The sequence below is a fragment of the Phyllostomus hastatus genome, unplaced genomic scaffold, assembly GCF_019186645.2.
Source record: "Phyllostomus hastatus isolate PE091 unplaced genomic scaffold, TTU_PhHast_1.1 phas_contig_549, whole genome shotgun sequence".
NCBI lineage: Eukaryota > Metazoa > Chordata > Mammalia > Chiroptera > Phyllostomidae > Phyllostomus > Phyllostomus hastatus.
In genome coordinates, this window is record NW_025333907.1 from 1381831 (window position 1) to 1407965 (window position 26135).

The 26135-nt window shown below is 40.0% G+C and overlaps 1 protein-coding gene and 1 long non-coding RNA gene across 2 annotated transcripts in view; one reads left to right on the plus strand and one right to left on the minus strand.

Annotated features, from left to right (window-relative positions):
- Positions 1-165: 165 nt before the first annotated feature.
- On the plus strand, positions 166-17120 carry LOC123824188 (zinc finger protein 577-like). The gene is made up of 5 exons (XM_045847313.1): positions 166-412; positions 4838-5023; positions 6669-6795; positions 7271-7366; positions 14663-17120. Exons 2-5 carry the CDS (start codon positions 5009-5011, stop codon positions 16012-16014), a joined length of 1590 nt encoding a protein of 529 aa, XP_045703269.1. The 5' UTR covers positions 166-412; positions 4838-5008; the 3' UTR covers positions 16015-17120.
- LOC123824204 overlaps positions 12889-26135 on the minus strand; it is a 28699-nt gene continuing 15452 nt past the window's right edge. Inside the window, exons 2-3 of the long non-coding RNA XR_006786669.1 lie at positions 17127-17237; positions 12889-13283 (exon numbers count right to left, since the gene is read on the minus strand). This is a non-coding gene — a long non-coding RNA (uncharacterized LOC123824204). The remainder of the gene's footprint in view (positions 13284-17126; positions 17238-26135) is intronic.

Genomic DNA, 26135 nt, shown 5'->3' on the forward strand with positions numbered 1-26135 from the left:
GTGGAGCGCCCCCGGCCAAGGTTGCACAGTTGGGGCTCAGAGGCTCAAGTGGCTTGGAAATGGGGTGATGCAGGTCATTTTTAGTAGTTTCTCGCTACTTTAAGCCTTCCTGGACAAATAGGAGAAAAGGATATATATTACGCCTACGCTAAAGCGATAGGTGGGTCAACAGCTGCTCCGGCTAAAAATAGCCTCCAACTGGGCGGGTCAAATTTTACTTCACAGAGAGTTCACAGAGAGAGAGGACCCAGAGCCAGACGCTGAGACTCCGGAACGGGGCGCGCTGACCCTCGTCGGCCGCCGTCCACTCCGCTTCTGAGGGTCCCGGGGGCCACGGAGGTGTCGTCGTGGACAGTTAGGCAAAGTGTTTGGAGAAAAGGTTTCGTGACTTGTCTCCAGCGGCAAGTGGGAGGTCAGTGTCGGGTTTCCGGACTCGTTGGGGTTTTGTTGTTGTTGTTCCAGAGCGGGCAGCAATTGGTGTTGGGGAAGCTGGTGGGAGCCCTGGGGGGGCGGGGCGGGGGTTGCCTGTCCGATCAATTGGGAGGCCAGTGCGGTGCAGGGGTGTTCTCGGGGGCTCCGTGTTGGGACCGTCACTTGGCCTGTCTTTGTAGGAGAGTTGCGTTTGGGGTGTGCATGCTGGGGACCGGCGTTGGGGGAATTCCGTGTTTATTGCTAATCGCACGCTTGACATTAGACACCAGGTTTCTGGTCCTCCTGCGTCCCTGTCTACTGTATAGTCCTTAGAAAATTTGTTTTCGCGTTCTATTCCGACCCAAATAGTGGCACCCCATCCTCTTAAACACCCTTCCAGAAAATAACTTAAAGTTTAGTATATTTTATTTTTAGTGTTGGGATCAGGTGTATGGGTACTGATAACACTCAATACATGTTTAATCTAACATCATATTATAAGCATTTCCACATTACAAACTCCCTAGAAGTTTTCTTCTTGAAACTGCTGCAGTTTTGTTGCATCAGGTGGGTGCCTTAATTTTGGTAGAGGTGACAGAGATTTAGATACAACACTTTTAGGCATGTGTGATGGATTTCCTTTAACCCAAGTCAATTGTTTCTTTGACCAGCTCTGATGTTTTTCCGTGTGTGTCTTGGACATATTTATAGTAAATGGTTTTGACATTTGTTGTAATTGTAAATGGTGTCTTTTCCCCCCATATGACCCTGTCTCCTCTTTTTGTTGCTTCTAACTTTACATAATTCACAAAAGGAAAAAATGAAATTACATAATTATATAATTTTGTGAATCACATAAGTCACAAAAGCAAAACATAAAAAGATACACTTACTTTGTCACCTCATTCTGCTGTTATTACTAATAGCTTCTAATTTGATTCCTTGATGTTTCCTGGTTTGAGTAGTTTTGTGGTCTCTGAATATCATTCTGGCCAGATGGCAGATGGATGCTATGGTCTGGGGTGTAAGAAGAACCTGAGTCTGCTTGTGACTTGGGTAGGGTAATCTCTGAGTTAGCCTTCTTCATTTTGGGGGGGAAAAGATGTCACAAATAATAATAATAATTCCTGTTTCATAGAGTTGATATGAAGATTAAATGAGCTAATGTACAAAATACAGTGTCTGGCACAAAGTACCATTTGGAGACAACAATAAAAAATGGTAATTGCAACCTACCAAGTTTTTATTCCTCTTTCTCAAAAGGTTTCCACTGTGTGCACCTACCCCCTGGCCAATGCTTTATTGAAGCATAACTGACATAAACATTCTGTAAGTTTCAGGTGTAGAGTTGATTTGGTACACTTATATATTACCAAATTATTACCACCATAGTGTTAGCTAACACCTGCATCATGTCACATAATTATCCATTTCTTTTTTGTAGTGAGAACATTTAAGATCTACTCTTTTAGTGACTTTTAGGTATATAATACAGCTATACTAACTGTAATCACCATGCTGTACATTAGATTTCCCTCAAAGGCTTTTTAACTTTAAAATTATTTTCATTTTAAATTTCTTTCTTTAAAATTTTCTTTGATTTCGGTGGCTAGTTTTCATATACTTGTATATATATGTATACACATATATATTTTAATCCTTACCCGAGGATATGTTTTTTACTGAATTTAGAGAGAGAAAGAGAGAGAGAGAGAGAGGTGAGAGACAAACATTGATCGGTTGCCTCCTGTATGGCTGTCACCTGGGGTTGAACCTGTAGCTGAGGTATGTGCCCTGATTAAGAATTGAACCTGCAACCTTCTGGTATATGGGATGACGCTCCAACCAACTGAGCCACCTGGACATACCTAGATTCCCAATATATTTATATATTTGTCCATAATGATTTTTTCTTTTAATGTGGGCCTGGATTCTGTTTGCAATAGTTTATGTTATATTTTTACATGTAGAAATGAAAATATGTCTTGGGTTTGCTTCAAAATAATCCAATGGTTAAGGAGAAGTGAGTTGTGGTGTAGGTAAAATAAAGTTAGGTTTACATTAATGGATATATAGAGTTTGATTATACCGTTCTTTTTTTTGTACATGGGGTTTAATTATGCTGTTCTTTTTTCCTTAAATATTTTCATAATAAAACATTAAAAATTTGTGCTTCTGCATATGTAAGTGAAACTGCTCTGTATTCTTTAAAAGTTTTTTTCAAATATAACACTAAAAATAAAAAAATACAATGGCACCCCAGAAGTCCCCACTTCATCATATTCCCCCCCAGAAGTAATTATTATCCCAAAAATATCATATTAAATTTGCTTGATTGCTAGCTTTATATAAATGGAATCATACAGTAATGCTCTTTGGTGTTTGCTTCTTTTGCTCAATACTTTGTGGTGAAATTCACCTAAATTGTCACATATGGCAGCAGTTCATTCTTTTCATTGTTTGTAGTATTCCATGCTATGCTGTACATTTTGCTATTTATAGATGTTTAGGTAGTTATTGGCCTGTGTCTATTATGAATGATGCTAGACAAACATTTTTGTACATACATTTAGGTGTGTGGAAGTTCCATTGGGCATATACTTAGTAGAATTTCTGAAGTGTGGGCATGCTACATACAAGGAGAAGTGTCAAATGTCCAGTCATAATGGGAGATTCTTAACATACCGCTCTCAGTAACAGAACAAGGAGACAAAAGGCTTGAAGGCTATAGATTAACAAGGGTCAGCAAGCTTTTTTCTGTAAAAGGGCAGAAGTAAATATTTTAGGCTCTGCTGGTTCAGATGGTTTGTCTGCACCTATTCAACTCTGCCATTGTAATTGGAAAGTAGCCACAGAATACATCAACAAATGTGTGTGGCTGTGTTTCAATAAAACATTATTTCCAAAAACAAGGCACCAGCCTGCTATAGTGCCAAGCCCTAAAAGATTATTATAATATAATTAACAAACTCAACCAGTATAAAACACTCCACCCCAAAACTGTTTTCAAATGCATATAGAACACTTACAATGGGGGGCCCTAAAGCAAGTCTGAACAAATTTCAAAAGACTGAAATCACACAGACCGTCTTCTCTAACTACAGTGAAATTAGGCAATAAAGCAATATCAAAATAATAAATAGAAGATTCCCATTTGTTTGGCAAGTATGTCGTGCATGACTAAATAATTATGAATCAAAAAATATTACAATGGAAGTGTGTTGAACTGCATTTTAATAATAATGCTACATGTCAAATCTTGTTGAATTCAACTAAAGCAGTCAGTGGAGGGAATGTATAGCTGTAAATGTGTGTTACAAATGAAGGAAGGGTGAAATCAATGAATAAGCATTTATGTTTGTAGTTCTCTTTTCTTCTAATCTGTTGATTAGTATTTTGAAATGCTGGCTTCATACAACTGGTACAGTAACTCTTTTTCTGTTGATATAATACTGGAATCGTGTACTGTAAAGATTAAATAGAACTCATCAGGCCCTGCTAACTTCTTATTTTTAACTTTTTTTCCTATGGAAACTCAGAGGATAGAGAGAATAGTATAATAATATGTGCCTGTCACTTAGCTTTCAACAATTATCAACTCAGGACCAATCATGTTCATCTGTGTCTCCCCCGCTTTAGCTTTTCTTCTGCAGAATTTCACTGCAAATTCAAGGTTTCATGTCCTTAAACTTATAAATATTCCAGTATGTATCTCTAAATTGCAAGGTCATTTAAAAATTTATAATTAGCAGGTCACTTTCAAATGTATATCAAAATTAATAACTATTCTTTTATTTCATCCATTACCCAGTCCATACTAATTTTTTTCTGATCACCTCAAAGTAATCTTTTAACATTGAATCATGATCCAAATAATTTGTGTGCATTGCATTTATTTGTTATGTCTCTTAGGCCTCATTCTATAATAGTTTCTCTTCTATTTTTTTCTTTTGTCTTTATGCCTCTTAAGATGTTGCAGTAAGCAGTATACAACACCATTAATGAAGGACTCTTGCTTAGTTAGTTAAATATGGAATCATTGCCCCAGTGTAATGACCAAAATATTAGGAATATGTGGGCACTGCTAGGCTTCCAGAGCTACCACTTCTATACATTACCTTTCCTAAAATTGATCTATGTGAGAACTTGGCAGTGGACAAGACCGTGAATTGGATTTTGTTTCCCATCTCTTCTTTCACATTTGCTCTATTCTACCTTTACCAAAAAAAACAGGGGGAGGAGGGCATCCCTCTTGTGCATTTCATATCTCCCCTAGGAGCATGGGCCCCATGATGTAAAAATGGCCAGGGTGTTGAAGATGCTGATGCATTATCAGAACCCTATGTTAGAATGAGTCCACGTGGTGAGAGGGCTGTGGTCCCAGGTGCGTGTCTTCTCAGAACTGAATTTGCTTTTGAATCCACAGGTTCTGGTCTATAGGAACAAGACATTTTCAGTGCTAGAAGGAAGAGGTGCCAGGTTTGGGAGATCATCAGTTCCTGACCTGAGATATCTGACTACAGCTTCCTGGCAGGCCCAGAGACACAGGAGAAAGCACATCCCAGAGCTTCCAGTCTTTGCTTCAGAACTTGAGAAAATGACCAAGGCCCAGGTGAGGTTTGTTTTATCTACTTTTTATCCTTTGTTTCCCAGCGAATGTATGGAAGCTTCTAATGTCTGATAACATGGTACAGTGTATATTAATAAAAATCAGATTTGTCCAAAAATAAGTTTAGGTTATAATCTTAACATCAGAACAAATTAGGCAGTGTGAGATATGTAGGTCATAGGGTCCATATAAAGTTCTTAAGGTTGGAACATAGGTAAGTGACTGTGTAAGACCCTGTGAGTTGTCTTAGCTTTGAACTTGTGTCTACTTTTCTTGGCAGCTGTAGTAACAAAAAGACATGAAAAGTTACATGATTTGCAGCATCTGTGAGGAGAAGGCAAACTAGTTCCTCAGGGGAAGTAAACATTTCATTGCTCTTAGATCTTCAGAGATTTCTTTCTCTAGGTCTTTGGAGAGGTTTTGTAGTAGACAGTGTCCTCAGTATCAGTGGTGTAATAAAAGCCATAAGGTGACTTCTTTGGCTTTTTCTTATTGTCTTCCTTGGAGTAAGCTAAGGGGTTGATGTCAAAGCAGAACTTGATTGGACAAAATTCTTTAAAAGCAATGTGCCTTGACAATAGAGCCTTCTGGAAATCTGTACCCAAGAATAAAGCTTGGATTGTGTAATAGAATGAATGAGCTGCTTTGAGTGGTTTCATGAAGTTTCTCAACCAGAGTTTTGTGACTGATTTGGCTGCTCCCTTTATACCTTCTTTATCTCAGGTTCAAAACTGAAGTCAGAGGCAATTGTTTCAGTCTTTGTATTTTCAATGTGGTTTTTTTTTTTTTAGAGATTGGGGAAGGGAGGGAGAGAAACATCGATGTGCAAGAGAAACATCAATGGGTTGCCTTTCCAACACCCCTAACTGGGGATTGGGCCCACAAGCCAGGCATGTGCCCTGACTGGAAATTGAATCAGCAACCTTTTGGTTCACAGGCCAGTGCTCAGTCTACTGAACCACACCAGCCAGGGCACATGTGGAAATCTTTTTTTTAATATATTTTTTAAAGATTTTATTTATTTATTTTTAGAGAGGGAAGGGAGGGAGATAGAGAGAGAGAGAAACATCAATGTGCGGTTGCTGGGGGTTATGGCCTGCAACTCAGGCATGTACCCTGGCTAGGAATCGAACCTGGGACACTTTGGTTCGCAGCCTGCGCTCAGTCCACTGAGCTACACCAGCCAGGGCTACATGTTGAAATCTTAACCCCCAAGGATGATGGTATTAGGAAGTGGGACCTTGGGAAGAGACGTAGGTCTTGAGAGTGAAGCCTTCATGAGTGGGATCTGTGTTCTTATAAAAGAGACCCTGCAGACTGTCCTCACCCTTCAACCATGTGAAGACACAGTGGGAAGAGGCCCACTGTGAACCAGGAAGTGGGGTCTCGCCAGAATACAACCATGCTGGCTCCTTGATCTTGGACTTTCCAGATTCTACAACCATGAGAAATAAATTTCTGCTTTTATCAGCTACCCAGTCTGGGGTATTTTGTTACAGCAGCCTGAGTGGACTAGGACACATGGCCCTATGGTATGTGAAATAATCACCGTGTGCACAACATCATGGGGAAAGTGACCAGGACGTGTTCCTGTCCCTCTTTTCCACATCATCTCTTCCACCTGATTGCCTGAAATTTGTCTTTACAGGCATTGTTATCATTTGAAGACGTGGCTGTGGGCTTCACCTGGGAGGAGTGGCGGCTGTTGGATCCAGCTCAGAAAGATCTGTACCGGGATGTGATGTTGGAGAACTACAGCAACCTGCTGTCAGTGGGTGAGGCCAGCATCACATCAGTTGCCTTTTCCTTCTCACTCAGTGAAATCTGTAGGGTTTCTGAGATTTTTAAAAAGGTTTTATTTATTTATTTTTAGAGAAAAGGAGGGAGAAAACTTCAATGTGTGGTTGCCTCTCACGCGCCCTCAACTTGGGGACTTGGCTCACAACCCAGGCACTTGCTCTGACTGGGAATCAAACCAGCCACCCTTTGGTTCACTAGCCGGTGCTCAGTCCACTGAGTCACACCAACTAGGGTGGAGATATTTTATGGTTTGGACAAAAGCACTGTGGGAGATAGAGTTTTATTCTCCTGTTTGGTCCTGGAGTCTGTGTTCTGCCTCTCCAAGTCAAAGGCCTTTACTTTATCAAAGTGCAAATGATGCGGTCCTTGAAATACAGCTTTCTTCAGCTGTCATAGAGTCCTCAAGCTTAAATACTTGGTGCCAAGTGTTCACTGATTTCCCTTTCACAGGATATCAATCTTCTAACTCAGATTCACTCTTCTGGCTGGACCAAGGAGGACCACCGTGGATAGCAGAGGAAGCAGCCCATAGTCCAGCCTGTCCAGGTGAGTGAGTGAAAACCAAGGAAGTGGGGAAATATGGCGCTAAATTTCCTGTCAGTCAGTAAACAGTTGACACTTTGGAAATGTTGTTTAAAGAACTTTTCTTACCCCAGTTGGTGACCTTTCCACATCTCTGTTCTTTATAAGGGATAATTTGTCTTCTTTTTCCAATTTTCTGATTGTAGTCTCTCTCATCTAGGGCCTTGGTTTCTTACCTGGTTGTATTCTTCCCAACATGCTCACATCTTCCCTGTATTTTTTCTGCAGCATGCTCACTTCCCATTCTCCCCAATACTTGCTATGAAATTCCTCTTACTACCCATACACCTTGCTTTGCACTTAGCACTACTTTCTACCTGCAGGGAGGGCCAGTATCCATCCCTGACAAACCACCTCACCTTAGTCATCTGAAAATCACACACACCTCATCTTTCAGGGCATTACCTTCTGCTTCCATAGCTTCCAGTTGTTGTCTTTTAGAAATCTTCTGCTTGGTTCTCATATTAAAAGTTTAATTTGTTCTCAAGGCCTAAGCTCTCTGCTCTGTGCTGGAGAGTCTCAGATTGACTTCTGCTGCTACTATCTAATCTGTGCTCTAATCGTTTGTGCTGTTGGCCACACCACTAAGGCAGCTGCCCTGTGAGGTCCCACTTCCTGTATGTGAAACCAGAATCTTTCTTTCTCCCAGATAACGTCTGCATCATCATTGAGGTTATTTCTGTATAATGAAGATTGAAGCTCTCAGTACTCCCACAGATGTTCCTGAGTTGTCCATCTCTGTAGACACTAATCTCTCTCTAATTCTACATTTTGCCTGCACCTCAGATAATTATCCAGGGAGCTCCTTTTTCCTTTAGCTTCAGTGTCAGAACCTGAGGTCTTTTCATCCCGGTGAGTCCTTTTACTTTTTAGGCATTTTATTTAGGTTCTGCTGTACTGCTCTACTCCCTTGCGCCTGGTCACTTTTGCATTGCCTTGAGTCATCCCTATTTGCTCTATTATTTCTGAAGGTCTCTGCTGTCCCTATTAACTTGTGTTGTTTCAAAAAGGCCTTTGGAAACTTCCAGTCTCAATTCCCACCTCAAAGTGGGCCTCTGTCATTTAGACTTGCATTGTTCATTGCTACATACACCTGCTGATTTCAGTTTTCTCTTAGTTCCTGCTGATGTTCTGGCTGTAGTCCTCTAGGGGTGGGTAGGGCATTAAAGGAGTGGAACTCGATGAGAAAACATGAGTGAATGTTGGTTGAAAATACAAGAGATCCACATATACAGGGATTGGCAAAAATAGGTTCATAGTTGTAATACAAATAAATAATACAATAATTAATAAATAATAATACAAAAGTAGACTCTGTGTTTCAATTACTCACAGCTGTAAACCTATTCTTGCTGACCCCTTTGCTTAGAGCTTGAGAAATTAAGAGCCCAGCCAAGTAGAATGGGAAGTATGTGGGGACCTGGTTGGTAGCTCAGTTGTTCAGAGCATCATCCTGATACACCAAGGTTGTGGGTTTGATCCCTGGTCAGGGGACATATAAGAATAAACCAGTGAAGAGATAAATAAGTGGAACAGCAAATCAATGTCTCTGTCTCTCTCTCTCTCTCAAATCAATGAAAAAAAAAGTATGCAGGCTCTGGTAGAAGGAGGGTCAGAAGATGATGTCACAGAAACAAGTGACAGACTTATTCCAAGGAGGAGGAAGTGTTTTATTGATTTTAAAATAACTTGAGGAACTGGCATCTCCACACTTGATTATGCTGCATTTTTATATCTTGCCTTCTTTCACTTGGAGCTCTTTTTCTCTCCATAACATTTCCAAGTGCACTTGGAATTTCCTTTTTCCTGATTTCCTGTCTACTTTGTATCTGCACCGCACTAACTCACCCATGATGATGTTTTATGGTATTATTTTACCGGTGGGTATGAGGCTTGGATAGAAGGGTCTGCACTTAGTATAGACAACATTACTTGCACTCATTCATCACATCATTTTTGAAAGCAGTTTTTTTTCTTTTCACTTTTGGTTTAATTTTGTTTTTTAATCAGGGATATGTGTAAACTATGTGGGACATTTTCAAACTATGGGATTTGTCTCTGGAGATCTGGTGTCTGATTTGTTAGATATGGAGAGTGATCTGAGCATATGAAGTTCGAAAGGCTTGCCAGGAAATTCTGCCATGATTCCTGTAGTTGAAGAAGCACCACATTCCCCTGGCCAGGTAGCTCAGTTGGTTAGAGCATCATCCTGATACACTAAGGTTGTAGGTTTGATCCTGGATCAGGGCACATATAAGAAACAACCAATGAATGCAAATTGATGTTTCTCTCTCTCTCAATAAATAAATAAAAATTAAAATAACAACAACAAAAACCCCAGAAGCACCATGCTCATATGATCCAGGAGAGATTCAGATGTAATAAGGGACAGAAATACCTTCCTAATTTTTAAAGTCCCACTCAGAATGGGCTGACATAGGTGCATAAAATTTTAAATTTTTTAGCATTTGATTATGAGGCACAGTTGGAGAGGGACTCCTTTACAAAATCAGAGAAAATAGAGCTCTGATAAAATGTTATAAAAAGAATAAAGTGCTTTTTTAGGGAAGCATGATAAAATAATTTCTGCAAGGAGGGTTTTGGAAGTAAATGACAATGGAAGGCCTTGTGTGTCAGTAATATAAAAAGATGACTCTGGAAATGGAAATAAGGAAAGTGATGTGTGAAATTCTTATGTATTGGCAACTATGTTTATAGTAGGAGTCTGTATGAAAGAAAATGGCTTATTGGACTTCCGGCAAGATGGAGGAATAGGTGGACGCACCGTACCTCCTCGCACAACCAAGATTAGAACAACAATAATTTACAACAATAATTTACAGATAGAATAACACCCAGAACCGATAGGGGATTTATCTGAATGGAAGTTGGACAGCCAAGAAGTTGAAGTAGACCCGTTCATCCGGACTGGTAGGAGAAGACGCGCCGGGCAGGCACGGGGCGGGCGCAGGTTATCTGCGCAAGGAGGTCGGGGAAAGTTTGGCGCGAAATCGGTGCGACAGCCATCTGGGCGCAAGAACACAGCGGTGATCCCTGAGTACGCAAGCTGCGGTGGGCGGACCCAGTGGGGCAGCGATTGTGGACCAGGGCAGAACTCGCGGCCCAGGATCCCAAAGAAGGGTCTGGGCCCAGGAAAACGGAACTGCCGCCATTGTTTCCTCCCGTCCCGCCCCTGCCCCCACATATAACGTCACAATCTAGCGACTGGGGTGCCCAGCCCCGGTGAACACCTAGGCTCCACCCCCCACCATAGCAGGAGCCACCAGACCAGGAAAAAAAAAAAAAAAAAGGACAGACAGGGACAGACATGTTTCCTGGGATCAGTCTCCCAGGACTCATCCTTTTGAGTGACCAAGAAATAGCCAATCTATCAGATGCACAGTTCAAAAACTGGTGATCAGAAAGCTCACGGAATTGGTTGATTTTGGGTGCAATTTAGATGAAAGGATGCAGGTTACCATAAAAGAGATGCAGGAAGATACGCGGAGGAGAGCCAATAGTGAAAGGAAGGAATCTGAGTCTCAAAACAATACAGTGGACCAGAAGGAAGATAGAATCAACCAAGCAGGAAAGCATGATAAAATAAGAATTCAAAAAATCGAGGAAAAGCTTAAGAGCATCCAGGACACCTTCAAACGTTCCAACATCCGAATTATAGGGGTACCAGAATCAGAAGGGGAAAAGCAACAAATTGAGCACGTATTTGAACAAATAATAAAAGAGAACTTCCTCAATCTGGCAAAGGGAACAGTCTTCCAAGAAATCCAAGAAGCTCAGAGAGCCCCCAAAGAAGTTGGACCCAAGAAGAAACACACCAAGGCACATCATAATTACATTAGCCAAGGTAAAAATGAAGGAGAGAATCCTAGAAGCAGCAAGAGATAAGGGGACAGTCACCTACAAAGGAGTTCCCATCAGACTGTCAGCTGATTTCTCCAAAGAGACCTTACAGGCAAGAAGGGGCTGGAAAGAAATATTCCAAGTCATGAAAGACAAGGACCTACATCCCAGATTGCTCTATCCAGCAAAGCTCTCATTTAGAATGGAAGGGAAGATAAAGTGCTTTTCAGATAAGGTCAAGTTAAAGGAGTTCATCATCACCAAGCCCTTATTTTATGAAATGCTAAAGGGACTTATCTAAGAAAAGAAGATAAAGAAAAGACATGTATAGTAAAAGGACAGCAAACTCACAATTATGAACAACCACACCTAAAGCAAAACCAAAAGAAACTAAGTAAACAATTAGAACAGGAACAGAACCACAGAAATGGAGGGCACATGGAGGGCTAGCAGCAGGGGGGGTAGGGAGGAGGAGAGGGGGGAAAAGGTATAGAGAATAAGTAGCATAGAATGTAGGTTGAAAATAGATAGGGGGAGGGCAAGAATAGTACGGGAAATGTAGAAGCTAAAGAACTCATAAGAATGACCCATGGACATGAACTAAAGGGGGGAAACGTGGGTGGGAGAGGGGGTACAGGGTGGAGGGGAGAGAAGGGGGGAAATGGGACAACTGTAATAGCATAATCAATAAAATATATTAAAAATGGCTTATTAGTTTGGATTTTATGTTAGTTAATGGCTTACAAACCATAAATTAGGTTTTATCATTTTTTTTGCTAGTTTTTTGAACAGTCTTGCTTGATAGCTGGATTGTAGCAATAGAAAGACATAGCTTGGAATTTTAGGATAAAGGGAAGATAAGGCAGTAGAATATTTTTTTTCCTGGAGGGAGAATGGTTCTTCAGAATCTCTTAATTGAGGTGATCTAAGAACTGAGATTAAAGGAGAATGTAGTATTAGTTGAACATAGAAAATTTGGAGATGACTATGTGAAGGAGATTATAATGATGACTTTAGGATGTGAGGGTCTGTACTATGCTGTCTAGTGTACTGGCCACTGGCCACCTGTGGCTGTTTAAATTTAATTCATGTTAGGTAAAATTACTGATTTAGTGCTGCCATCACTCTAACAATATTCAGGTACTCAATAACCATACATGGCCAGCAGGTACCACATTGGAAAACACAGATATAGAACATTTCCGTCATTGCAGGAGGTTTTACTGGACAACACTGTGTAAGTTACATTATGGTTAAACTCATTGGAGAAGGTGATATTTCCACCAGTCAGTACAACTGTAACTCTTCTCTGGGACACAGGCAGATGGCCCAAACACCTGTTTTCAATTTCAAATGGACATATATGTGTCTGGATTTATTGGACCTTGTAAGGTTGTATCATAACAAGTTCAGGATTGACTGTATACAGTATTACTCTAAATAGGTGATTGGTGTTTTTAGGAAAGTTTAATTTTGGTGTGCAGTTGGGTTGAGAGGGGAAAGATTTAGTAACAAGGTGATTATTGAATATTTTACCATAGTAAACTTGGAATGAGATGGTGTGGATCCTGCATTCTTTTTTTTTAAGAGTTTATTTATTTATTTATTTTTAGAGAGAAGGGGAGAGAGGGGGAGAGAGAGGGACAGAAACATTGATGTGAGAGAGAAACATCGATTGGTTGCTTCTTACAACATGCCCCAACTGGAAACTTGGCTCACAACTCATGCATGTGCACTGACCAAGTATTGAACTGTATTCAACCGGTGATCTTTTGCTTTGCAGGATGACACCTGATCCACTGGGCCACACCAGTCAGGGCAGATCCTGCATTCTGATGTCCAATCCATATTGCTTATTTGTCCAATCAGCACAGATAGGGTTTGATTGTCTCTGAGTGAGCTTGTCATATTCTCAGTGCATATCCTTCTCCCAGAATTCTAAAGCTTGGAGTGCGTGAAGCTCTTATCTTGGACCTTCCTCTTTCTCTATCCATTCTTCCAGACTGTCCCATCTGATCCTCTGCAGACCAAATATTTAAATAATGTTTATATGCTCATGACTTAAAATTGTTATCTTAAGTCTAACTCTTTCTCCACACTCATAGATCTAACCAGGTACTTCATAGTCTGTCTTGAGTGTGTATTAGTAATCTCAGGTCTGGTGTGTATCTCAAATGGAATGCTTGGTTTTTCTCCAAATGTCAAACCTATCTCTGTAATCTTCCTCATTTTATTAAGTGGCACCAACACCTACATAGATGCATAGGCCACATATTGAGGAACTGTCCTTGATTCTTCCCTTTTCTACCTTCAACATTTTTTTCTGACAGTGAGTCTTATCTTTTCCTCATCTGCACTGTGTCCTTTGTGGGTTTTTTTGTACATGTTTCCTTCTCCATGATAGTCACTCATACAGAAGATACTGTTAACGTCTTGTCCGAACTCCATTATTGTCTCCTCTGCATTCTCTCAACAATTTCATCTCCAACTTATTCTCATACAACAGTCATGTGACCTTTTGGAAATATCAATTCAGAACATTACATTCCTGCAAAAAAAATGTTTGGTGACTTGCTGCCATAAGTCTTCCTACATGATCTATATGTTCTTGATTGTACCTGCCTTTCCAGACTTGTCCATTGCTACCTCACTTAAGCTTGGGATAGACCAGGTACATCAGCCTCTCTTATGTTTCTTGATCCTGCCTAAGTTTTTCTACTTCAGGGTTTTTTGCAATGGCTACTCCCTCTTCTAGGAATGTTCTTCATGTAGTTATTTGCATAATATTGCTCATTCTTACCCTGTGATGTCAGTTTAACTTTTCTTGTAGATGACTACTTGATGTAAAACTGACCTACCACTGCTCTACCAGCTCTTTCCTATCATTTTTCACAGTCTTTAACTTTTTTTTTTTGCTTACCTGTTGATTCTCTTTCTCTTTTGTTACTAGAATGACTGCTCCATGAAGGGAGAATACATTAGTCTCTTTAAAAGTCACACTAAAGTGACTAATGTATTCTAATATAATATTTGAATGTATTCCCAAACACCAGCCCATTTGATGTTTGTTAGATGAATGGATCCAGTCTCTTAATTCTTTTTTGTTCTGTTTCAGTCAGAGTACGGTTTTCTTTCTTCTCTCCCCACTTTTCAAGATCCTATTTGGAAACAAGCCCAAGCAATACTTACTCAGTATAAACTATCTATGTTGTTTCTACAGTAGTTATTTTTCCTTTTGCTGTTTTATAATACTATCTTTCATAGAGCATAGGATACATTTCCATAAGGCACATTTCTCTTAGACTGAGATCTTACAAGAGCTAGACCAAACCATGGCATTTTTGTATCAAATTTTCCCCCCACAATTATCATGGATGCTTTTATTATTCTTTTTCCTAGGAGAAATATGGGAGAGTGATCATACACAGCGGCACCCAGAAAACCAAAGCAAGATTAAAACTTTGGAAAGATGTCAACAAAGTTATGCACTTGGAAATAATTTCAATTTATACAAAAGTCTTGTTTCTTTAATGGCAAGACACATTAAGTTTGGCTCACATTATAAAAATTTGAAGTCATGTTTAGGTTTTGTTAACCAGAAGAGAACATATGCAAGAAAGGATTCTGATGAGTTTATTGGCTATGGGAAACCATCTCTCTACATCCCGCATGATAAAACTTGTACTGAAATTAAATACCATGGATGTGTTAAACCCAGTAGCACTAAATCACAGCTTAGCAACCATCAAAAAACTTACCCAGGAGAGACACCACATGAATGCAGTGAGTGTGGGAAAGTCTTCACCAGGAAGGCACAGCTCATTAGACATCAGAAAACAGAAAGAGGAGAGAAACCTCATGGATGCAGTGAATGTGGGAAAACATTCATGAGGAAGATTCAGCTCACTGAACATCAGAGAACTCACACAGGAGAGAGACCTCATGAATGTATGGAGTGTGGAAAAGCCTTTGCCAGAAAGTCACAGCTTATGGTACATCAGAGAACTCATACAGGAGAAAAACCCTATGTGTGCAGTGAATGTGGGAAAGCCTTTAGCCGGAAGTGCCTGCTCAGTAGACATCAGCGATCTCATACTGGAGAGAAACTCTATGGATGTAGTGTGTGTAGGAAAGCCTTTTCCCAGAAGGCATACCTCATCGCACACCAGAGACTTCACACAGGAGAGAAACCTTATAAATGCAGTGAATGTGAAAGAACTTTTTTTTTTAAGTCAGACCTGACCAAGCACCAGAGAATTCACACAGGAGAGAAACCTTATGAGTGCAGTCAGTGTGAAAAAGCCTTCAGAAGCAAGTCAAAGCTCATTCAGCACCAGCGAACTCACAGTGGAGAGAGACCATATGCATGCACTGAATGTGGCAAAGCCTTTGCCCACATGTCAGTCCTCATTAAACATAAGAAGACTCATATAAGAGAGAAAGCTGCAAATTCACTGATGGTGGAGAAAGCTTCCTCAGGGAGTCATAGCTCTTTATACTTGAGTGAACTCTTACAAGAGCAGAACTCGTTGAACACAGTGCCTGTGGAAATGTCTTCAGCAACTCAGCCCTTATTAAGCATTGGTGAACTTATAGGGAATAGAAATGTGATTGTGAAACAGCCTTTTCCAAGAAGTCAAGCTTTAGTAGACAATCAGGAATTTGCACATGGAATAAGCCTTGCAAATGCAGTGAGTGTGACCACACCTTCAGTAATAAATTATGTCTTTTATGTTACAGACATTGTGTAGGAAAAAGTCCTCTGGTACCAGAAATGTGGAAAAGCCTCTAGCAAGAATCCTGCACATGTTCTGTGTCAGAGCTCACTTAGGACAGGAATGATACAGATGCAGTGGTTGTGGAGGACACATCTGTGAGAAGGTAGATTTACCCAGTGTCAGTGAAATCATTTTGGGCAGAAATGCAGTGATTGTGGGGAAGCCTTTGCCTGGAGGTGATAATAACAATTGATCTCAGTGAATTCTCACAGGTCCAAAACCTTAGGAAAGAATGTGATGGTTTTCAGTGATAAATTGTACCTCATCATGTGTCAGAGAATCATAGAAAAAGAATTCCAGAGATGTTGGATGTGGAAAACATTTTTAGTAAGATGCGGAAGAACACAGGGGAAAAAATCCTGAAAGCAATGAAAGGTGGAAATTCTAACACCAAAGTAACACATGTATCACAATTTTATACATTAGGACTCTGGGAAACACTTCTCTATTAAATGAAATCTCGGACACAGGAATTGCATTATGTAGTGAAAAATCTATGAATATAATAAAAGTAGAAGTATAACTGTATTAGTTTCTTATGACTGCTGTCACAAATTACCACAAATTTGGTGGCTAAGAACAATACAGATTGATTATCTTACAGTGCTGGATGTCTATAGTCCAAAATGCATCTCACTAAGCTAAAAGCAAGGTATTGGCAGGGTTGCACTTCATTTTGGAGACTAGGAACAAAATAATCTGTTTTTTGTTCCCCCAGCTCCTAAGAGCTGCCAAATTCCTTGGCTTGTGACCACCTTCCATCCTCAAAGCCAGCAATGACTGGTCAATTCTTTTATGACTCTAATACTGATTCTTCTGCTTTCCTTTTCCTAGTTTAAGGACCCTTGTGATCACATTGGGTCCACCCAGATAATCCAGGATAATGTCCCCACTTTATGATCAGTTAATTAGCAAATCTGCTACCTTGATTTTTCTTCACCTTACAACTTAACATATTCACCAGTTTTGGAGATCAGGATGTAGACCCTCTGGCCCCCAGTGATTTGTGTCCATCCCACATGCAAGATGTATCCACCCTTTCCCAACACCTCCAAATGTCTTAATCCATCACAGCACCAACTCACCAGAATCTCAACCAAATCTTAGCAGCTCAAAAGGGCCAAATCTCATCATGTAAATCAGTATCCACAAAGGCTCCGGGTACAACCCATGCTGAGGCATAATTTTCTGTGAACCTGTGAAATTCAAGAAACAATTGTATAGTCCCAAAATATGTTATTTCATGTCCTACTTCCATTCTCCTTTGTTACTAAATGCAGCATTTTTGCCCTGACCGGTGTGCTTGGTTGGGTGTTGTCTGGCAGACTAGAAGGTTGTGGTTGGATTCCTGGTTGGGGCACATGCGTGGGTTGTGAACCAGGTCCTTGGCTGGGGGCATGCAAAAGGCAGCCCATCGATGTTTGTCTCACACATTGAAGTTTCCCTCTCTCTCTCCCTCCTTTTCCCTTTCTCTAAAATAAATAATCTTTTAAAAATATTAAAAGTAGACTTCCGGCAAGATGGAGGGATAGCTGGACCCACCATGCCTCCTCGCACAACCAAGATTAGAACAACAATAATTTACAGATAGAATATCACTCAGAACTGATAGAGGATTTATCTGAATGGAAGTTGGACAGCCAAGAAGTTGAAGTAAACCCGTACATCCAGACTGGTAGGAGACCACGAGCCGGGCAGGCGCGGGGCTGGCATGCGGAGGTCGGGGAAAATTTGGCGCGAAATCGGCGCAACAGCCATCCGGGGCGCAAGAATGCAGCGGTGATCCCTGAGTATGCAAACTGAGGCTGGCGGACCCTGTGGGGCAGCGATTGTGGACCAGGGCAGAGCTCGCAGCCCAGGATCCCAAGGAAGGGCCTGAGCCCGGGAGAAGGAAACTATGGCCATTGTTCCCTCCCGCTCCCACCCCCGCCCACACATATAACGTCACAATCTAGCGACCAGGGTGCCTAGCCTTGGTGAACACCTAAGGCTCCGCCCCCCACCGTAACTAGAGCGACCAGAGACAGGGAAAGACATAAGACATGTATCCAACAGAACAGATCAGTCCCCCAGGACTCATCCTTTTGAGCGACCAAGAAATAGCCAATCTATCAGATGCACAGTTCAAAACACTGGTGATCAGAAAGCTCATGGAATTGGTTGATTTTGGGTGCAATTTAGATGAAAGGATGCAGGTTACCATAAAAGAGATGCAGGAAGATACGCGGAGGAGAGCCAATAGTGAAAGGAAGGAATCTGAGTCTCAAAACAATACAGTGGACCAGAAGGAAGATAGAATCAACCAAGCAGGAAAGCATGATAAAATAAGAATTAAAAAAATCGAGGAAAAGCTTAAGAGCATCCAGGACACCTTTAAACGTTCCAACATCCGAATTATAGGGGTACCAGAATCAGAAGGGGAAAAGCAACAAATTGAGCACGTATTTGAACAAATAATAAAGGAGAACTTCTCCAATCTGGCAAAGGGAATAGTCTTCCAAGAAATCCAAGAAGCTCAGAGAGCCCCCAAAGAAGTTGGACCCAAGAAGAAACACACCAAGGCACATCATAATTACATTAGCCAAGGTAAAAATGAAGGAGAGAATCCTAGAAGCAGCAAGAGATAAGGGGACAGTCACCTACAAAGGAGTTCCCATCAGACTGTCAGCTGATTTCTCCAAAGAGGCCTTACAGGCAAGAAGGAGCTGGAAAGAAATATTCCAAGTCATGAAAGACAAGGACCTACATCCCAGATTGCTCTATCCAGCAAAGCTCTCATTTAGAATGGAAGGGAAGATAAAGTGCTTTTCAGATAAGGTCAAGTTAAAGGAGTTCATCATCACCAAGCCCTTATTTTATGAAATGCTAAAGGGACTTATCTAAGAAAAGAAGATAAAGAAAAGACATGTATAGTAAAAGGACAGCAAACTCACAATTATGAACAACCACACCTAAAGCAAAACCAAAAGAAACTAAGTAAACAATTAGAACAGGAACAGAACCACAGAAATGGAGGGCACATGGAGGGCTAGCAGCAGGGGGGTGTGGGAGGAGGAGAGAGGGGGAAAAGGTATAGAGAATAAGTAGCATAGAATGTAGGTTGAAAATAGATAGGGGGAGGGCAAGAATAGTACGGGAAATGTAGAAGCTAAAGAACTCATAAGAATGACACATGGACATGAACTAAAGGAGGGGAATGTGGGTGGGAGAGGGGGTACAGGGTGGAGGGGAGAGAAGGGGGGAAATGGGACAACTGTAATAGCATAATCAATAAAATACATTTAAAAATATTAAAAGTAAATGTAACATATTTACAGGTTCTGGGGATTAGGGCATGTACATCTTTGGGAGGTCATTCTGCTTACCACGAAAATGTTAGATTTCATAGAATTCACACTGCAATAAATTCCTGCCTAGCCATTAAATTGGGGAAAACATGTTCCCAGAGAAGCAATTACCTATAGTTATTATGATCTAAATACATTAACATATTTCTGTAGTATGAGGATTTTACACTGTGATTGTTAGATAGGGTTACATGGAATGCTCTTGAAATGTATAAATCAAATTATCAGTGCCAGAAAAGGACTCTTAAATATCCTTAAGGAACATGAGATTTATGCTGCTGGGAATGTTGCCAAACATATGAGGGAGGACCCAAAAAACAATCTCAGAATTTACTTAGAAAAAATTGTGTATTTTCACATTTAAACTTCAGTCACCTTCAAAATATTTTCTATTTGGTGCAATATTCATATCAAGATGTTTTCTACATTGCTCAAAACAGTTTTTGAACGTGTTGGTTTTGATGCCTTTTAGTACTGCTGCCATTTTTTGTTTCACCTCTTCTACATTGTCAAACCATTTCCCTTTGAGGACTTTTTTCATCTGAGGAAACAAAAGTTGCTTGGGGTGAGATCGAGTGAATAGGGAGGGTGGGGCATGGAAGTCATGCCATTCTTGGTGAAAACTGTTGAACACTCAGCGTGGTGTGGGCATGTGTGCTTGTAAATCACTCATCATGAAATGGGCAATGCATTGAAAGAGTCTTCAAATAAAAAAAAAAAACTTTGAAGCCAAACGCAGCCTCTCACAACACTGCCATCTGGTACACTGATACTGATGGGTTCCTAGAACACTCACTTAGTGGGGGAAGCATGTACTACAAGGGGCCTGCTCTCCAGAAGATAATTCCTTTTTGTGGGCAGTGACGGATCCCCTCTCGTATGTTTGCATCTACTATGAAATTCTATAAATTAACATTCTATTCTGAACATGGAATGCCTATACCATAATGAATCTACATACTGGCCAGTATTTTTTACAGCCAAGTCTAACTACTTCAACAGTAAATTTCAGGTATATACCCTTCACCCTTTTTTTTAGATTAAAAAAAAAGTACATATAATATATTAATAGACTATTTTCAGGCATTAGGTAATAGGGAGCCCAGGACAGCTGTCACCAAGAGAAAGGGAGTAAAAACAGTGAGCCTTTTCATTGTTCCAGCTTACTGCCTGGAAAGAGATTTCATTTTGTAGTGTAGGGAGGAGAAACCCAAACAGATCCCATCAATCTCCCTGAATTGAGATGGTGTTTAGTGTACAGAAAATGTAAGATGGCTCAAATTCATGGGGCTCATTACAGCAGAATAGAGAATGCACCCAGAGCATGAGAGCCTGAGCATTCTGCAGGGTTCCCCAAATTTTTACATGGCAGTCAGCACATATATGTGAGGAAGCTTCCTAGGCTGGAGAAAGAACTGCTAAAATGAACAGCCAGAACCATCCTTGGAGCCTGCACAAAGTTGAGAATACTTTGTGTTTTCACCAGGTGGAACTGAAACACCTAGCATTTGGAGAGTCACAGTGGGACATCAGAAGAGGATTGCCTCAGTGGGTGGTTCTAATTAGATCTTTTCTAAAGGCTGCCTATAAACCCTCTTAACAAAGCATAAATGCAAGCCACTAAAGGACTCATATCCACATAATATAACTGCTTCCAAGAACAAAGCCAATAGTATTTAAAGGAATAGAAGCATCCATGGTGTAAATTTAAGGTATACAACATGTTGATCTGACAGATGTATATATTATAGTATAGCAAGATAGGTTTAATGACATTTCACTTCTTCCCGTAATGAATAATGAAAACTACACAGAGATGTGGTCTTTTGTGACTTATGATGAAAACATATACCTACAGGTCTTTTCACATCAGTAGTAATCACAAGTTGAAAAAAACATGTCATTACAGGGATTAATGTCATTTGAGGATTTGTCTGTGGCCTTTAGCTGGGACAAGTAGTGGGCTACAAGAACCTATATTAGGAGGTGATGTTGGAGAATTATAGCAACCTGTGATCCTGATTAAAGATGATTGCCCTGTGTCATTCAGAGTGTGCACAGCCAATAAATAGCCTTTCCTTCTTCAATTGCTTTGTCCTCCAAGGAGCTCCTAGGTACTGGGCTTGAGTTTATAGGCAACAGATAATCCGTCTTCTGTTCTCAGATAGAACTCGATGTCCTCTCACCTTGGATAGGTCTTTAATCTGCCAAGGTGAAGTGTGTCAGTTTCTGAAACATCTTATGTTCTTCCAGGACACCCCCCACCAAGTCCAATGATAGTGTCCAAGTCTTTGTCATATCCCATGAACAGGCTTATCAAGCTACCAAATCAGATACGATCCTTAACTTAGAGAATGGAGAAGAGCCGTGGAGAGATGATAAAGTGCAGTGTCAGTGCTTTTCAGGGGAGTGAGCAACTGAGAACAAGCAAGACGTGAGACCCTTTAAAGTAAATCAGTTGGCCACAGAGGAGTGACCCCTTCTAAACGTGTTTAACAAGGCTAAAACTTAGAAGGTCATTAGAAATGCCTAAGTTATCGATGAGACTCTCTCTCTTTTTGGGTGGATCCAGTGTTCAGTAGAATGCTGTCTTTGCAGCATCCAGGCTTCCTCTTATTTTCGCCCCTTTCACCTAATTAAATAACAATTGTTCCTGATAATGAATTCTGGGATATTTGGCCCACTGTCCACAGGGACTTCTGTGGGCTATGTGAGGTTGTATCAAAGCAAGTTAGAAGGTGGGACTGTTGACCACAGGGGTGGTCTCTACATAGGATATTTGAGCCTTGAGAAGGATCAGTGTCTGTTGCATGCAGAATTAGAGAAGAAAGTAAGAGAGGGTACCTTATCTTTAAGTGAGAAGCTGAGGATCCTTCATTCTAATCAGCTTCCCTAGATATTTGTTCAAGACTTAAGTTAGTGTCTTTCCTTGGCAGTCATTGTTTGAGCCTAATGGATAGACCTTCTCTGGGCATCTTCTAAAATCAGACAGTATGAAGCTTCATCCTTGCCTATTCCTATCATTTGTTCCCAGTGTGATGCCATTCATTTTCATGGCCTTAGCAATACTGATTATATGCTGACGATTCCTAAGTTCCTGTCTACAGGCCAGACCTTCCCTTTATCCCTACATGTTCATCTGGCTATTTCACTTCTGCACATGGAGATCTAATTGCTACCTCAAATTTTACCTCATTCTTGGTTCTTTTCACACCACAAATCTAATTTACTAGCGAGTCTGGTATTTGCTTTCTTTTTCTTATATCCTAAGGCCCTGCACTCCTTTCTGTAATGATTGTTTTCACTCGATCCTTAATGTCCATGATCTCTTGCTAATATTATTTTCTTGAAAATGCTCTTACTTTTTTACACTTGATTCTCTATATAATAGCTATATTTTTGTTTTACTTTACTATTTTTATTATTAAAAGGAAGTAACAGAAGTCAGTGTTTCCATTCCCCTCACCTGGAAAATTTATAAACATAAAAGTAAACTTCAGAAACACCTGGATTTTTGAAGACATTGGATTTTGACAGTTACCTGGTTAGGAAAAAGGGGTATAGAGGAGAAAAGGGGTATATGGACATGCTTTGTTTATACGGAATGAACAATCATCTGAGTTGGAGGATGGAAGGAAAGATCTAAAGTATAATCTAAGAAAAATGCTATATGACATGGCAAATTTTTACCAATTTTCACAACCACAATCCACAAACCTACAGAAAGTATGTCACAATATTTAAGACCTTGCCAGTGGGATAACTTATGCAGATACACACAGAATGACATTTTAAAAATGAAAATCAGGTTGTATCACTCTCTCCCACTATTGCCTCCAATGGTGTGCCTTTACTATTAACGTACTAAACAAATTTCTTTCAAGATCCTCATGTGTGAGCATTTCTGGCCTCCTGCCTCAATTTTTATTTATATAAAAAATTTTGAGGTATTCCATACACCCAGAAAAATACACTAATGAAGGGCACAGCTCAATTTTTGTAATGAGCACATTGTGTAACTAGCACCTAAATCAAGAGTACCAGAGTACTGTGCAGAATGCTACTATATAACTATAAAGTGATTTATTCATTTTACGTTTAGGCCATTATGATATAATGTAATGCTCTTCCCTTATTTTTTATTTTTCTCCTTTTGAAAATATTTATTTCTAAATCATTTAGCACTTAGAAATCTCAAAATTATACACAAAATTCTTACATTCTTTTTGCAAATTTTCCTGAGCACATACCTTTTATCATATTCTATCATCATGCAACACATACACACATGTGTTGTTTTTTAACTCTTTACCTTTAAATACTTAAGTGTGTATTTCCTAGAAACAAGGTCACTTTTTTACATAACTAAAATACATTTATCAAAATGAGAATATTAACACTGATACAGAGTTATTCAAATGTTACTGATTGTCTCACTAATGTTTCTTATATTAAAGTTGTTTCTGGACCTGTTCTTGTTTTCTAGACCATTCTGTTGTGGGTACACTGGCTTTCATCCAGAAGTCAGAGCTCACTGATTATGACTCGGCTCCAGTAGGGAAGAAGCTATATGAATGTGCAGTGAATGTTTGTAAGCCACTTATGACCATGCCTCAGAGAACTCACACAGGAAAGAAATCCAACAAATGCTGTGATTGTAGGAAAGCCTGTCCCAGCAAGTTGAAGCTAATTACTCATCAACACACTCATTCAAGGGAGAGACCATATGCATGTGGTCAATGTCAAAAAGCCTGCATTATGAAGTCAGAGCTCATCTATCATCAGAAAACTCATAATAGAGAAGGGAAATCCTGTGCATGCAGTAAATGTGGGAAAGCTTGTCCTTGGAAGTCAAAACTCACTTTACATCAGAGAATTCATTCAGGAGAGAGACCTTTCAAATGCAGAGTATGTGATAAAGCCTTCATGGTTCAGACACATCTCATGGTACATCAGAGAACTCACACAGGAGAGAAGCCTTATGAGTGCTCAGACTGTGAGAAAGCCTTTTCAAAAAAGGCTCAGCTCATGGTCCATCAGCGAATTCACACAGAACAGAGACCATATGGATGCAGTGATTGTCAACAAGCTTTCATCCAGAAGTCAGATCTCATTAACCATAGGAAGACTCATCATGCAGTAGGGAGATCCCATGAATGCAGTGAATGTGGGAAGGTTTTGTCCTCTAAGTCAACTCTCATTGTACATCAGAGAACCCATACAGGTGAGAAACCCTTCAAATGCAGCATGTGTGATAAAGCCTTCACATCAAAGGCACATCTCATTGTACATCAGAGAATTCATATAGGAGAGAAACCATATGAATGCCTGAGTTGTGAGAAGGCCTTCTCTACCAAGGTCCATCTCGTGATTCATCAGTGAGTTCACACAGGAGAAAGACCTTATGGATGCAATCAGTGTCAACAAGCTTTCATCCAGAAGTCAGGTCTCACTAACCATCTGCAAAACTGTCATGCAAAAGTGAAATCTTATGGATGCAGTGAATGTGGGAAGGTTTTATCCTGTAAGTCAACTCTCATCATACATCAGAGAACCCATACAGGTGAGAAACCCTTCAAATGTAATGTGTGTGATAAAACCTTCATGGCTAAATCCTATTTTACTGTGCACCAGAGGATTCATACAGGAGAAAAACCATATGTGTGCTGCGATTGTAAGAGAGCATTTGCTACTTTGTCAACTCTCATTAGTCACTGGAGAATTCACACAGGAGAGAGGCCCTATGGATGTAATGAATGTCAAAAAGCTTTCTTTCGGAAGGCAGCTCTTACAAATCATCAGTAGACTCAGCATAGAGGAAAATCCTCTATGCAATGACTATGGGAATGTGAGAAAACTTGAGATTCATGAAGAATAGAAACGCCATGAATACTGTGTTTATAAGAGACCCTGCTGGAACTCCTGTAGGAAAGAAACCTTATAGATGAAATGAAAGTTGTAAATCTTCCATTAAAAAACATCCCCTCATTATACTCTAGGGATTTCACCAAAAGAGAAATATTATACTCTAGGGATTTCACCAAAAGAGAAAAAGTGATTATTAAAAGGTTTCATTTGAAAGTCAGAGGCTATGCATTTGGAGCCAACACCTATGGATGCAGTGAAAGTTGAGGAATCCTTTTTCCAAGCATATTTGTTATACATTAGGGTATTCATTCAGGAGAGGGACCCTAAAGTTGTGGCAAATGCAGGAAGTCTAAGAAAAAAATCACATTAAATTGTACACAAAAGTAAAAATTTCAGGAATGTGATAATGACAGCATTCCCTAGAAAGTTAAAACTTGAACACGTTATACAAGAGAGACCTTATAGATGTACTGAATGTGGTAAAGTCTCCCTAGTTAATGCATATCTTCCTTATATAAAGCCTTCATCTAGAGGTCAGAGCTCATTAACCGATGGTAAACTCATATAACACATCAATCCTATTGAAATGGTATGTGGAAAGCTTTTGAAAGGGAGATTTTATATACCAGATACTCAATTCAGGAGAGAACACAATTAAAGTCTGCCTTTGACCACAAATTGCATTGCACAGCAAAAATGAAATAGCGTGAATTGCAGTGATGGTCTAAAATTCTTTATTTACACATCAGAGTTCTTTAGTTGCTCACTAGCTCACACAGCATAGAAACCCTCTTTCCAGACAAAGTAATTTCTAGATTTCATGAATGTATTAAATCCTTAAGGAATCCCATTTCAATTGTACTCTATCAAGTACATTAC